This window comes from Colossoma macropomum, unplaced genomic scaffold (assembly GCF_904425465.1).
Source record: "Colossoma macropomum unplaced genomic scaffold, Colossoma_macropomum, whole genome shotgun sequence".
NCBI lineage: Eukaryota > Metazoa > Chordata > Actinopteri > Characiformes > Serrasalmidae > Colossoma > Colossoma macropomum.
In genome coordinates this window covers 1,542,466-1,557,781 of record NW_023495965.1, presented here as the reverse complement: position 1 = coordinate 1,557,781, position 15,316 = coordinate 1,542,466, and the positions used below count along the sequence as shown (strand labels likewise).

Here is a 15,316-nt window from a genome sequence, read left to right as displayed (position 1 = left end):
TGAGAGAGGCGTGAGGAAATAACAGCTTCAACGGTGGGAAGGAAAACAGCCAGCAGGAAGACACTGACAACTCAATACATGTGCAATGATTCAGGCATGCAGTTAGCACCATGCTAACAATGCTATGATGGGATATAAGCTTCAGTTCCTTTAGCTAGATTAGCTGCATAGCTCCAGTGCTAAAGCTAAAGAAACTTGAGGATAAGCGTATCAGGTCTGAGGGATCCTCATTGATTCATTTCAGATTAGAATGCTACAGTTAGCCTCACTTACTGAACATTACTTGGACATGGCTCCGAAAACACTGATCCCACTTTGATCCCACATGGATCCCACACTGAACACACACTGATCCCACTATGATCTCACTTTGATCACACACTGATTCCACTTAGACCCCACACTAATCCCACTTTGACCCTACATTAATCCCACTTTGATCCCACACTGATCTCACACTGATCCCACACTGATAACACATTAAGTCCATACTGATCACACACTGATCCCACTTTGCCCCCACATTGACCCAATTCTGATCCCACCTTGATCCCACTTTGATCCCACACTGATGCAACTTTGATTGCATACTGATTTCACACTGATCCCACTTTGATCTCACTTTGATCCCACACTGATCCCACTTTGACCCCACACTGACCCCACAGTGGGCTGTCTGGGCTCTGCAGGTGATGCCGATGCTGTGTGGGGCTATGCTGTGGTGCTGATGATGGATGGGGCTCTGAGAGTGATGGAGATGCCTGGCGGTGTTATGATACAGTAATGACGTGGGTGGGCGGGGCTATGCTGTGGTGCTGATGAGAGCGATGTGTGTATGTAGTGTGTTTAGGTCTGATGAGTAACGGTTCGGAGGTGGAGCAGTCGTTCCATCTCCAGCGTGTGTTTGGCAGTAGACATTCCAGGAAAATATGCGGAATGCAAACAGGGAAGCTCTTTATAAACCATCACCGAGTCCACTTCACACAGCATTTCATCACCATGGCAACAATACAGGCTAAACTAAACAAACCAAGAGCAGCATCACATTAAACCATCATACGTTCTTTAACAAGCAACTGTCAGTCTCCTACAGTCTCTCTCTCCGTGTCTCTCTCTCTCTCTGTGTCTCTCTCTCTCTCTGTGTCTCTCTCTCTTTCTCTCTCTCCCTCTGCTGATGTAATGCTCTGTTTATCTCCTGTGAAGGTTTAAAGGTCAGTGAATAAACACAGCAGGCCGTCCTCTCGTCTCTGGTGAGGTGCTGCTGGATGTTTCTGGACGTTACTGTTGTATAAGAGTTTTAGCGGAGCTCTGATTGAGGATCTGAACTGTAGGTGAGGGATTTGTCAGGTGATCATGTGACCCTGCCGTCCTGCAGATGTTCCTCAGCACAGATGGCCGATTTCTAAACTTTCCTAATCCTCCGCTTTCACTCTCAAACGCAGCCTAATCTGGACTGTGAGCAGCTTAAACAGCTCAGAATATTATTCACAGCCAGCAACACCGACAGCTCAGCCAGACCAATCAGAGCTCTCAGACCATTCAGCATTCAGCCTGACGGGGAGGCACATCACTGGAACCACCGATCAAAAAGTCTGCAATGTTTTCAATAAAATTAAAACAATCTTTCAGATAAATATGTAAACGAGTAAAATCTGCTCATCCTAAAGAGCTTCACAGCTTTTAGATCATCAGCAGGTCCATGAAGAACCATTAGAGGAGTCCAGAATGAGGATCAGAGCCGTACAAAGTTCTACAATGACTGAGAAACATGAAGAACATCCAGAATGAATTTCTAATAAAATTAACGTTTCTCTCTCTCTCTCTCTCTCTCTCTCTCTCTCTCTCTCTCTCTCTCTCCCTGTGAGGCTGTGAGATCATTACAGGTCATGGATGTCCAGCTTTCACTTGTGCAGAGTGTTTAATTACCCAGAGGTCACTCCTGCCGCTCACTCAGTGATGGGAGTGTTCAGAGGGATGTTATTTTAAAGCTATCTCGACCGTCTGCAGCGCCGCCTCGTTACGCTCATTTACTCTACACTGAAGACACTAATGTGGTCACCACTGATGACCAGCTTTCCATACGGTATAATTTATGATAATCTGTAAAATGTTACTTGATACTGACAGTCTGCTTTTATGAATAGTCCATGTGTTTTTCTTAAGATCCTTAGTAAGTTTTTAGGAAAGCCTCCGTGAACGAGACCCTCCAGGCTCTGCTGGACAATGCAGAGCAACGCGTGTCACCGCAGCAGCTCAGAGTGAACACTGTGATGTGTGAACAGCCCTCCACATCCGACTGACTGTCCAGTAAATGAGCAGCGTCCAGAAATCAGGGCCTATTCTTATCTCTTCCCGGATCTGTGGGAGTCTGTGTTCTTTTCTGAGAGTTTAAATGTGATCAGTAGTGCCGTCTGCTCGCCGTGAGGGGACACTGACAGAAGAGCAGCCTGATAATTACTGTACACACATCAGCTCACAGTCACACAGCACTGAGCACAGAGTACAGTACAGTACAGTACAGCACAGTACAGTACAGAACAGTACAGCACAGTACAGCACAGTACAGTACAGTACAGAACAGCACAGTACAGCACAGTACAGAACAGCACAGTACAGCACAGTACAGTACAGTACAGTACAGCACAGTACAGCACAGTACAGAACAGCACAGTACAGCACAGTACAGTACAGTACAGCACAGTACAGTACAGTACAGCACAGTACAGTACAGAACAGCACAGTACAGCACAGTACAGTACAGCACAGTACAGAACAGCACAGTACAGTACAGTACAGTACAGCACAGCACAGTACAGTACAGAACAGAACAGTACAGTACAGTACAGCACAGTACAGCACAGAACAGTACAGTACAGAACAGTACAGCACAGTACAGAACAGTACAGTACAGTACAGCACAGTACAGAAAAGAACAGTACAGTACAGTACAGCACAGCACAGTACAGAACAGTACAGTACAGTACAGTACAGCATAGTACAGAACAGTACAGTACAGCACAGAATAGTACAGTACAGCACAGCACAGAACAGTACAGTACAGTACAGTACAGCACAGTACAGAAAAGAACAGTACAGTACAGTACAGAACAGAACAGTACAGTACAGCACAGTACAGTACAGTACAGTACAGTACAGCGCAGCACAGTACAGAACAGAACAGTACAGTACAGTACAGTACAGCGCAGCACAGTACAGAACAGCACAGTACAGTACAGCGCAGCACAGTACAGCGCAGCACAGTACAGAACAGTACAGTACAGAACAGAACAGAACAGTACAGTACAGCACAGTACAGAACAGTACAGTACAGTACAGCGCAGCACAGTACAGAACAGCACAGTACAGTACAGCACAGAACAGTACAGAACACCACAGTACAGAACAGAACAGTACAGTACAGTACAGCACAGTACAGAACAGAACAGAACAGTACAGTACAGCACAGCACAGACCAGCACAGTACAGTACAGTACAGCGTAGTACAGAACAGCACAGTACAGCACAGCACAGAACAGCACAGTACAGTACAGTACAGCACAGAACACCACAGTACAGAACGGTACAGTACAGCACAGTACAGTACAGGACAGTACAGTACAGCACAGCACAATACAGTACCATACAGTACAGTACAGCGTAGTACAGAACAGTACAGTACCGTACAGTACAGTACAGCACAGTACAGAACAGCACAGAACACCACAGTATAGTACCGTACAGTATTATACAGCACAGCACAGTACAGAACAGCACAGAACACCACAGTACAGCACAGTACAGTACAGCACAGCAAAAAATTAAGAATACCATTTCTCAACATAAAATAGTAAAGAACTTGGGGATTTCTTTATCTACGGTACGTAATATCATTAAAAGAAGAAATCTCTCTGAAGAAATCTCTGTACGCAGGGGACAAAGCCAAAAACCAATACTGGCTGGCCGTGATCTTCAGTCCCTCAGGAAGCACTGCATTAAAAACGGACATGATTCTGTAGTGGAAATCACTGCATGGGCTCAGAAACACTTCTGAAAAAAAACTGTCTGTGAGAACAGTTTGTCGCTGTATTCACAAATGCAAGTTAAAACTCTAAAATGCAAAGAAGAAACCAAATATAAAGAGAATCCAGAAATGCTGCCACCTTCTCTGGGCCTGAGCTAATTTAAAATGGACTGAGGGGAAGTGGAAAAGTGTCCTGTCAAAGTTTGAAATTCTTTTTGGAAATCATGGACACTGTGTCCCCTGAGCTAAAAAGGAGAGGGACCATCCAGCTTGTTGTCAGCACACAATTTAAAAGCCAGTATTCATGATGGTGTAGGGGGGCATTAGTGCACATGGCATGGGTGACGTGCACATCTGTAAAGGCACCATTAATGCTGAACAATAGATACATATACATATATGCATACATATGCTGCCATCCAGACAACGTCTTTTTCAGGGAAGGCCTTGATTATTTCAGCAAGACGATGACAAACCACATTCTGCATGTATTACAGCAGCACTGCTCCACATTAAAAGAGTCCAGGTGCTAAACTGACCTGCCTGCAGTCCAGACCTGTCACCACTGATAACATTTAGTGCATTATGAAACAAAAAACACAACAAATGAGCCCCTGAACTGAGGAGCAGCTGAAATCCTTTATCAAACAAGAACAGGAAAACATTTCACTTTCTAACTACAGCAGTGTCTCCTCAGTTCCCAAACACTTACAGAGTGTAGTTAAAGAAGAGGTGATGAAACTCAGTGGTAAACAGGCCCCCGTCCAACTTTTTTGGAACGTGTTTTTGGCACCAAATTCAAAATGGGCCTTTATTGTTCCAAAAACAATACAATTTCTCAGTTTCAACATTTAATATGTTGTCTTAGTAGTATTTGAAATCAAATATAGGGTTTAAATGATTTGCATATCATTGCATGTAGATCAGAAAGATTCCTCTGTGTGTTTCTGACTGAAGTCACGGAAAGTATGTTTGAGTTTATGTTACCTTTACAAACAAGTAAGAGTGCCAGTGAGGAGAGAGAGAGAGAGACAGAGAGATAGAGAGACACAGAGAGAGACACAGAGAGAGAGAGACAGAGAGAGAGAGACAGAGAGAGAGACAGAGAGAGAGAGAGAGAGAGAGAGAGAGAGTTGTAAGTGTATGTAAGTGTTCTTTGTGTGTGATTGTAGGAGTGAATGGTGACTGAGAGCTTCGTCTGCTGCTCTTTCAGTCCTGAAGAAAATCTCTGGACACTAACTGCCAAAATGCTCGTCCGTACACATCACCGACCAACTGAAGGCGGGAATATAATACGGGCGGGATTAAACTCACACTGATAATACAGACCAGATTAAACTCACACTGATAATACAGACCAGATTAAACTCACACTGATAATACAGACGGGATTAAACTCACACTGATAATACAGACCAGATTAAACTCACACTGATAATACAGACCGGATTAAACTCACACTGATAATACAGACGGGATTAAACTCACACTGATAACACAGACCGGATTAAACTCACACTGATAACACAGACCAGATTAAACTCACACTGATAACACAGACCAGATTAAACTCACACTGATAACACAGACCAGATTAAACTCACACTGATCATACAGACGGGATTAAACTCACACTGATAATACAGACCGGATTAAACTCACACTGATAACACAGACGGGATTAAACTCACACTGATAACACAGACCGGATTAAACTCACACTGATAATACAGACGGGATTAAACTCACACTGATAACACAGACCGGATTAAACTCACACTGATAATACAGACCGGATTAAACTCACACTGATAATACAGACGGGATTAAACTCACACTGATAATACAGACGGGATTAAACTCACACTGATAATACAGACGGGATTAAACTCACACTGATAATACAGACCGGATTAAACTCACACTGATAATACAGACGGGATTAAACTCACACTGATAATACAGACCGGATTAAACTCACACTGATAATACAGACCAGATTAAACTCACACTGATAATACAGACGGGATTAAACTCACACTGATAATACAGACGGGATTAAACTCACACTGATAACACAGACCGGATTAAACTCACACTGATAATACAGACGGGATTAAACTCACACTGATAATACAGACCAGATTAAACTCACACTGATAATACAGACGGGATTAAACTCACACTGATAATACAGACGGGATTAAACTCACACTGATAATACAGACGGGATTAAACTCACACTGATAACACAGACCGGATTAAACTCACACTGATAATACAGACGGGATTAAACTCACACTGATAACACAGACCGGATTAAACTCACACTGATAATACAGACGGGATTAAACTCACACTGATAATACAGACCGGATTAAACTCACACTGATAATACAGACGGGATTAAACTCACACTGATAATACAGACGGGATTAAACTCACACTGATAACACAGACCGGATTAAACTCACACTGATAATACAGACGGGATTAAACTCACACTGATAATACAGACCGGATTAAACTCACACTGATAATACAGACCGGATTAAACTCACACTGATAATACAGACGGGATTAAACTCACACTGATAACACAGACCGGATTAAACTCACACTGATAATACAGACGGGATTAAACTCACACTGATAATACAGACCGGATTAAACTCACACTGATAATACAGACCGGATTAAACTCACACTGATAATACAGACCAGATTAAACTCACACTGATAATACAGACGGGATTAAACTCACACTGATAATACAGACGGGATTAAACTCACACTGATAATACAGACCAGATTAAACTCACACTGATAATACAGACCGGATTAAACTCACACTGATAATACAGACCGGATTAAACTAACACTGATGGAGATTATAACTATAGAGCGTCTGACTGCAGGTGGAGATTATAACTATAGAGCGTCTGACTGCAGGTGGAGATTATAACTATAGAGCGTCTGACTGCAGGTGGAGATTATAACTATAGAGCGTCTGACTGCAGGTGGAGTTTATAACTATAGAGCGTCTGACTGCAGGTGGAGATTATAACTATAGAGCGTCTGACTGCAGGTGGAGATTATAACTATAGAGCGTCTGACTGCAGGTGGAGTTTATAACTATAGAGCGTCTGACTGCAGGTGGAGTTTATAACTATAGAGCGTCTGACTGCAGGTGGAGCGCTGCACTGAAGGGAGTGAAGTGTTTCTGCAGCCGGAGGAGTACAGTGTCCAGTGGTCAGCTGATGTGTTTAAAACTGAATGTAAACCTAGTGCTAATCCAGCCGTAACCAGGTGGCACCATTAGCAGGACGGGCCGTTACATCATTATCATCCACCATCGTCCACCATCGTCCACATCCACATCGCTACGAAAACTAGCAGTTCATTCGCCCTGCTGCTCCAACACCTTCTGGTAATGAGTTTATTTAACCGTTTCACCTCAGTTAACAGAAACATTTCTGTCTTTAACATTTAGCCTCAGGGACTGTAGCTGGGAGTTAGCCAGTTAGCTAACAGTGGCTGAAGTTTTTGATGTTTCTGATTTGTAAGTAATAAACGAAGAGTTAAAGAATGCCGTTTTGATTTGATCACAGTGGTGGTGTATTTACACTACCAGTCTAAAGTTTGGAGACATTAAACCAAATTTTTTAAGAGAAATCTAGTCTGTGAAGTTCATTCACTCATCACTTAACCACTTATCCTTCTGGGTCGCGGTGGGGTGCTGGAGCCTATCCCAGCTGTCATCGGGCGGAAGGCAGGATACACCCTGGACAGGTCGCCAGTCCATTGCAGGGCAGACAAACAGACATATACATCCACACACACTCACACCTAGGGGCAATTCAGCACGTCCAATCAGCCTGACTGCATGTTTTTGGACTGTGGGAGGAAACCGGAGTACCCGGAGGAAACCCACGCAGACACGGGGAGAACAGGCAAACTCCACACAGAAATGACCCTGGTCGCCCGGCCGGGAATCGAACCCAGGCCCTTCTTGCTGTGAGGCGACAGCGCTACCTGCTGCGCCACCGTGCCGCCCAGTCTGTGAAGTTGATAATAATAATAATAATAATAATAATAATAATAATAATAATAATACTACTACTACTACTACTTATATAGCGCTTTTCAAGAACTCAAAGACGCTGATGTTTAAATATAAATTTAAACAAGCGATTGTCTTCAGCAACAACAGATCTCAGTATTTCGTTGCTGTTGTGCAAAATCCTTATAACATTTTGACGTGTTTTTACTTTTTTAGATAATTTGTATTGTTTTAAAATTTAATGCCAAACAATCTGGTTCATTTATCTTCCACTAGTTCTCCTGTAAAGTTACTGTTTAAGAGATTCGGTTTTGTTCAGTGATGATTTCTAGTTCAGTCCTGTTTTTGGGCTGCTGAAGAATCTAAAACAGAAACGTCCACTCACAGCGGAAATGGAGGACGGAGCAGCGAGAAGCAGATTATTCAGACGGAACACACTCGCCCTCGGCTAGCTTAGCCTCAGTGAGCTAATCAGCTAGCCGTGCAAACTTCACAATGCCAGAAGTGTTTTAAGACATTTGACCATGATGTACGAAGCGTTTGAGGACTGTTTCTTCATCTGGCTGTAAACCTGTGGATGTTGTTGAACCGTGGTGTATATTGTTAGCTGTGTAGCCTTTAGCATGCTAACCAGCAAGATAGCTGAGGTGTATCATCAGTTGTAATGAAGAGATGGAGCTGTTTGCTGCCTGAAGATCAGCTAATCGAATGTTATGGTTTTGAAATGTTTAAGTTTAAAATGGCCATATAGTTTACATACATTAAACACATATAAATATATATACATATATATTTATATAAATATGTATAACAGTAATTCTGGTAACAGGGTTGTATTATTCAGCTTTACTGCAGCCAAATCAGTGTTTTGGGTGTAAATTGAGAAAATATAATAAAAATACTGGCCAGTCTGATGGTCATTCTGCAGAAAGCGATTATGCAAATTTCTGTTGATATCTTAATAAACAGAATGTACCTTTTTCTTTACAGGAGAACAGGTCTGGGCAACAGGACAGCACATAAAATGTGGGACAGGGGTTAAAATGACTTTTGTTGGTAAATTAAAAAATACTGAATAGAGAAAACTGGTTATTATAGCGCTAAATTGTTTGAAAATGAACCAAGTAACACTGTAATTATGTTATTTGAGTATAATGAGTATATTTTTAGTAATGTTCACTGCCAGTGAGGTGGGACAGCCCAGTATCACCATAGTAAAGGTGGACAATTATGTTTTTTCAAATGCTAATTTTAATCATTTAATTTTAAGTTAAAGTACAGATCCCTTCACGTTTTACAGAAATAAAAACAATAACAGCCTGTTTATTGCTTTAAAAATGTAATGGAACATAAATCAAACTCTATTCAAGGAAAGTGCCAGTTAAATGCTGGTCATTAGTTCTTGTGTTATGTTAAATAGTTTAAATCGTTTTGTTTTGTCTGATTATGCTAATGAGCGGGTACTTTTCTAATGATTTAGCCACAATGTTGTAGTCTAGCTGTAATTAGGCGGTTGTTATCTTCATTACAGTCACTAAATACTTGCCCCCTTAACCCGTAACCAGCCCCCCTAAAATTTTATTCCACCCACCACTTCTGTTCTAATGACCCTGGAGCAGGAAGTCCCCCCACCCCCCTCACAGTGTGGGTGTTATTGTCCAGACTGTGGTGTTAAAGGACGTGTTCAGCTTCAAATGCATGTTTAAATGTATCTGCCAAATCTGACCTACAGCTGCAGCTGCTGAATAACAGCCCAAAAATTCAGGGTTTATAGTGATTATGGTTTATGCTGCATCATAAATCATAATTATTGCTGCATTAATCTGCGATTGCTCGTCTCCTCCTGCAGTTTCCTGTGAGCTGAAACAAACACAAATCAAGCAGCGTATGGAAGCTAATTCAGGAGTAAAGAATGCAGGACGTGCGTTTGATTTATGTTGCCCTGAGGCTCCAAACATCAGCGCCCGCCCCGCGCTCCCCGCCGCCTGCCTATATAAGGAGCTCCAGCGCTGCTCGGAGCCAGGAGGGCCGCCGGGGCTGCTCACTTCAAAGCAGCGCCTTCACTTCACTGTGTAAATTTGCGTACGTCTCACCATTAATCAGCTGAAAAGAAGCGCGAGTCGGGACCTTTTCCATTTCAAGGCGTTTGAAAACTCGGCCTCGTTTCAGGGTGTTTATCTTCGGCGGGTTATATCTGTCCTTATAACCTCCCTCGCATGGAAAATGTCTGCGCTCTGGGTCGCCGTGTCACGTGACCGCGCCGATAAACGATGCGGCGGCGTGTTCCATAAGAGGAGACGGACTGCAGCCCTAGCAGGACGACCTGCTGGTCAGGATCAAACCTCCAGCTGACTGAGTGAAGGGACGAGTAACAGTGAAGTCACTCAGTAATTCAGAGTTCAGTGGGGAAGCCTGAGAACTTCCAGCCGTGACTGCAGGAACCTACAGCTACGAAACTGGGAGATAACAATAACAGCACACATCAGAAACAAACACTCACTTCACAGCAATAATGCGCATTTGAGGGATTCTCAGTAAAACAGTTCTGTGTCCCGTTGACAGCAAAGGGTCTGAACTTTGAACAGTTGCTATTTCAGTGCACTAGGTGGTGCTGTGTGTCTTACGCTCTATAAATTAGGAGGTAGAAGAAGTCTAGCCATTCACTCAGACCTAAAATGGAACGTTATTAAAGGCGTCCACTCTTAAAAATAAACGCACAATAGGTTTTTTGAGTGATGCCCAGTTTTAGTCCCCTTAAGAACCTCAATATAAAAGAAGACTTCTTACTTTTTACACCAGGCAAATGTTCTATACTAGTTTAGGGGCTCTTTCTAGAACCTTTCCATTATGCTGAGGTTCTGTAAAAAGTTCTACTGATTCACCATTCATTGAAAGGTTCTTTAGGGGACCAAAAAAGCTTCAGCGTTCAGGTTGCGATCTTATTTTAAGAGTGTATAATTATTAGCAATAACTATCAATATTAAATAAAATAATATTCTACACTGTGATCAGATTTTTGGCCAAATCGCCCGACTGCAGGAGGCACATCAGTCCAAACTCAACAGACGACCAACAATCGAAACTAGAGTTTCAAATATTTGACGGTATTCGTGTGTTTTTGTCGTTGCCATGGATGGAAATTTCCTGCCCCACCCACCAGCAGCAGCCTGTGATTGGTTATTTTTCATATTTTGCGTCAGTCTAATGGCCTGTTCCTGTCAAAGAAGGCGATTCTCAGCAACATTGACGGACGAAATGTACCGACCCTCTGACTTGTGAAACTAGCGTCTCTTCCAACTGTGCTGAGCTGCCCAGTGATGTTGCTTTAATGGCACTAAAATATTAAACAATGAAAACAGTTGAAGTCCCAGAAAACCAGGGTGTCAATAACACATTACACAGTGTAAGGTTTTTTCACATTAAAAGCTCTTGCGTTTGCTATTTTTTGAGTTGGGTTTAACAAATGTGGTGCTGTCAGGTTGAGTGCAGACTAAACCTCGCTGTGGGTCAGGTGGGTCAGGTTCGGTCAGGACTTTGTCAGCCCTCCCCTCTAATCCAGACCTAACAACTCACTGAGAGCTGACTCCACTTTCCTCCTTCATTCCTAACACTATTTGGTTTTTGTCAGTTCAGGCTTTGAGTCAGAGCCTCATTCTTAGTGTGACAGATTGTTGATGCCATGCTCCTCTGGCGCTTTCACTGCAGCAGAAACGTATGATATAAGCCTGACTCACATCCTGCCTCGTCTGTGAGACGCAACAGAAGGTAATTGGCACACAAGGTCCAGTACGAGCCCAGCTATCTCACTGTGCTTCCGTATTTGGCTCATGGAGTTGCCGTATTTCCTTTCATAAGCTTTATGGTGAGATTTCCCTCCTCGCTAATGCTCTGTATCAGCTTTATTCATAACTGTCGGCTTGACGGAGTCAATTCCCCTCCGCTGATCTCTCACCAGCTTCTCTGCAGCTGGATGTGCTGAACGTTTCCTCGCCCAGAGGAAGTAGCGTCTGCTAAAGGTCATGCTAGGCCTGACAAACCCTGGTGCATCAGGAGACATCAGGGTAAACATCTGTATATGCTCAATATCTAAAGGAGACAAGACTCAGGAATGCTGTGAAATGATAAAGCAAGCAAAAGAGTGAAAGCAAAGCTCAGAGGAGGAAGTACAGAGGGAGGTGTGAAGAGCAGAGAGGCTAGAGGAGGTAAACAAAAGCCAATAATTCATCAGGAGGTAGAGAAATGAAGGTATAGAAGGACACTGAGGGCACATGGGTCAATGTTGGCACAGTTAAAGTTCTGAAATTTCTGGAAGTGAAAAATAAATCACACTATTATCATTTATTATTTAAATGGTTGGTATATTGACTTTTTCATGGTTAATAAGAAGTTCAGTCAGTAAAATCCTGTGACACTTGGCTTGAGTGTTAATTTCACACCAAAACAGCCTTTCTGACAACTAATGCTTGTTGAAATAAGCTGTTGTACATGTTTATGTAGGTTTATGTCAGTTGTCATGAAAGACTCATGTGGCTTTATAAACACTGCCTTTCAGAAAAGTCTATCGAAGTTAGTCTGCCAGTGCGCTCTAGTCCTGGTCTTGGTTCAAGCTCCATTTTGCACAATGGTTTAACCCCTTAAAATCCCAGGCTTATTACTTACTATGGCTTATTATTCAGTAACTACAGGGAACTCTTAATGCAAACTGGTTGAGCTATTCTTAGGTTTTAGAAGTGTGTAATAAAACACTGGGCAGATGAGCTCTGACCATTTAAGGTGTTAACACTAGTCACAACAAGCTTCAACTAGGGTTAAAAGTGTAAACAATATAAAACTTACGAGATCTCATCATTTTGGAACTCCAGGACACCATAAGTATCTTCAAAGTCCTCTCCGCCTCCTTTGGCTGTTCCCTCGATGGTTTTGTAGGGCACCACCACAACCCCTCTGGCACCGGACGTCCTCACCACCTTCACCTCCATTATGCCGATGCTTTCACTCACGTGAACCACCGGCTCCTCAAACGCAAAGATTCCGGCATGGTCATCGTCGAAGATGGTCACTGTAGCCGTGGACGGCAGGCCCAGGCTCGCCAGACTGTCCACATGGTTCACAAGCAGGTTCCCATCATCCTGGCCTTCAGACAGCACTTTTACATTGCTGAGATGGACCAGGAAGTGCTCGTCCTCCTCAAAGATGTCATCGTCAATAATGTCAACTCGAATTTCCTTCTCAGTCTCACCTGGTTTGAAGACAATGACGCCCTCTGTGAACTGGTAGTCAGATCCTGCATTGGCGGTGCCATCTTCGGTGCGGTAGTTCACAGAAATGGTGCTGGTCAAGTCACCCCCACGTCGCACAACGTTCAGCGCAACTGATCCACAGTTCTCCAGACATTGGTAGGTGCCTGGGTCAAAGAAGATCTTCGAGGAAAAGTCGTTTTCGGAAACTTCTGAGCGAAGTTCATGGGTGCAGACTGCCCTCCTGGCCTGATCTGCAGCATGCTTCTTCAGGATGTTCCCCGCACCGGTCATGAGCCTGGTGGCCTGGCAGCGGTAGAAAGCACGGCTCTTCTGCTGCTGGCTCAGGACCTGGTAGTTGGCGAGCTCAATGAGCTGTTCCATCTCTTTCTCCGGATGTTTCTGTTTTAGTTCCTTTAAAATCCTGGCCATCTCCCTCCTGGCTTCTTCCTCGTCCATATCTTTCACCTCAGCATTCACAGCTCCGTCCAGGAACTCCTCTCCGTGGGAGTTGAGCATCGGGCCGTCCATTTCAATGTCCGCTTTGGACTGGAGCTCCGGCTCCCCTTCGGTCTCGATGATCATCCCCCGCTGCTTCCCGACTCTGTAGCGCTTATACACATACTTATAGAACAGAAGTCTGCGGTCAGCGACCCACGCGAACACGACACATATGGGGAAGAAGAAGAGAGTGAGGAGCCCCTCCCACACTTCCACCACACCTGGAGAAATAACGGCCAAAATCAGGTACAGCCAGGTGTAGGCGAAGATGCTCCAGGCCGCAGTGACGAAGAACACTCTGAGGTGCTTAACCTTGCGGTGGTCTCCATCCGGGATGACGGAGACGCACAGGCCGATGATGACGAACATGTTGAAAGCTGCGCTGCCCACGATGGTGTTCGGACCCAGTTCACCTGCATCGAAGTTGTGTCCACAAACTTCCACCACGGAGAGTAAGATCTCTGGAGCAGAGGAACCCAAAGCCATGAGAGTCAGATTGGACACCGTTTCGTTCCAGATGCGGACCGTAGTGGTCATGGTCTCTCCGTTGGGCTTCTTGATGGTGATTTCTTTCTCCTGTGACGTGATGACTTCGATTGATGCCATGAAACGATCTGCGATGATGGAGACCCCCAAGAACATGTAGACCAGTCCAACAAAATAGACCGTAGCTCTAGCCAGCTTGTCTGAAAACGACGGGTTTTCTGGAGTCCATATCGGCAGCATCACTCCTTCCTTGCACTCGTAGCTACCAGAACATGTTCCTGATTCGTTGGCTGAAGAGGAACCTTCATCCAGCTTGGAGCCTCCAGCAGCAACAAGGTGAAGCTCATGGGAAAAAAAGACGAAGAACAGAGCGAGTTTTATATTGTAAGGAAGGAAAGTTGAGGTCTCTGATTGTCCCATCTTTCTGATCAGGTATCCTGTCTCTTCACTTTTCCCTGTAGAGAAAAAGATTCTGATTAGAAAACAGACAAACTGATACTTAATATGTTTAATACTGTGTATACTATACTAACAATAATAATAATAATAATAATAATAATAATAATCATCATCATCATCATCATAGTGTAGCTGTATTGATATTAGCAAATAGGCTAAAAACATTGTATCATACATTGTTTACTTTAGTGAATATATATCTGGGCTCATTTGTAATCAAATGTGTGGATGCTGTGTCACTGTATAGTGAATCATATGAATTGTATGTTTAACTTCAGCATCAGTATGCAGTGATTCATATGTGTGAATTCAGTATCACTATGTAGTAGATCATATGAATTGTATTTAGTGAATCACATGAATCACATATTTAGGTCAGTGTCGCTATATAGTGAATCATATGTAGTGAATCATATGAATCATGTATATTAATTCAGTATTGGAGGGTGAATCCTGAGGCAGTGACACTGAGACATGCTGTGCATGAGCGACGAGTAGCTCACACACACACACACACACACACACACACACACACACACACACACACAC

The 15,316-nt window shown here is 43.5% G+C and overlaps 1 protein-coding gene across 6 annotated transcripts in view; it reads right to left on the bottom strand.

Moving 5' to 3' along the window:
- slc8a1a (solute carrier family 8 member 1a) overlaps window positions 1-15,316 on the bottom strand; it is a 34,597-nt gene that overhangs the window by 13,182 nt on the left and 6,099 nt on the right. For all 6 annotated transcript variants that reach the window (XM_036564295.1, XM_036564297.1, XM_036564296.1 and 3 more), the window contains exon 2: window positions 12,921-14,763. In XM_036564295.1, the coding sequence (XP_036420188.1) occupies window positions 12,921-14,728 (1,808 nt within the window). In that variant the 5' untranslated portion in view covers window positions 14,729-14,763. The remainder of the gene's footprint in view (window positions 1-12,920; window positions 14,764-15,316) is intronic.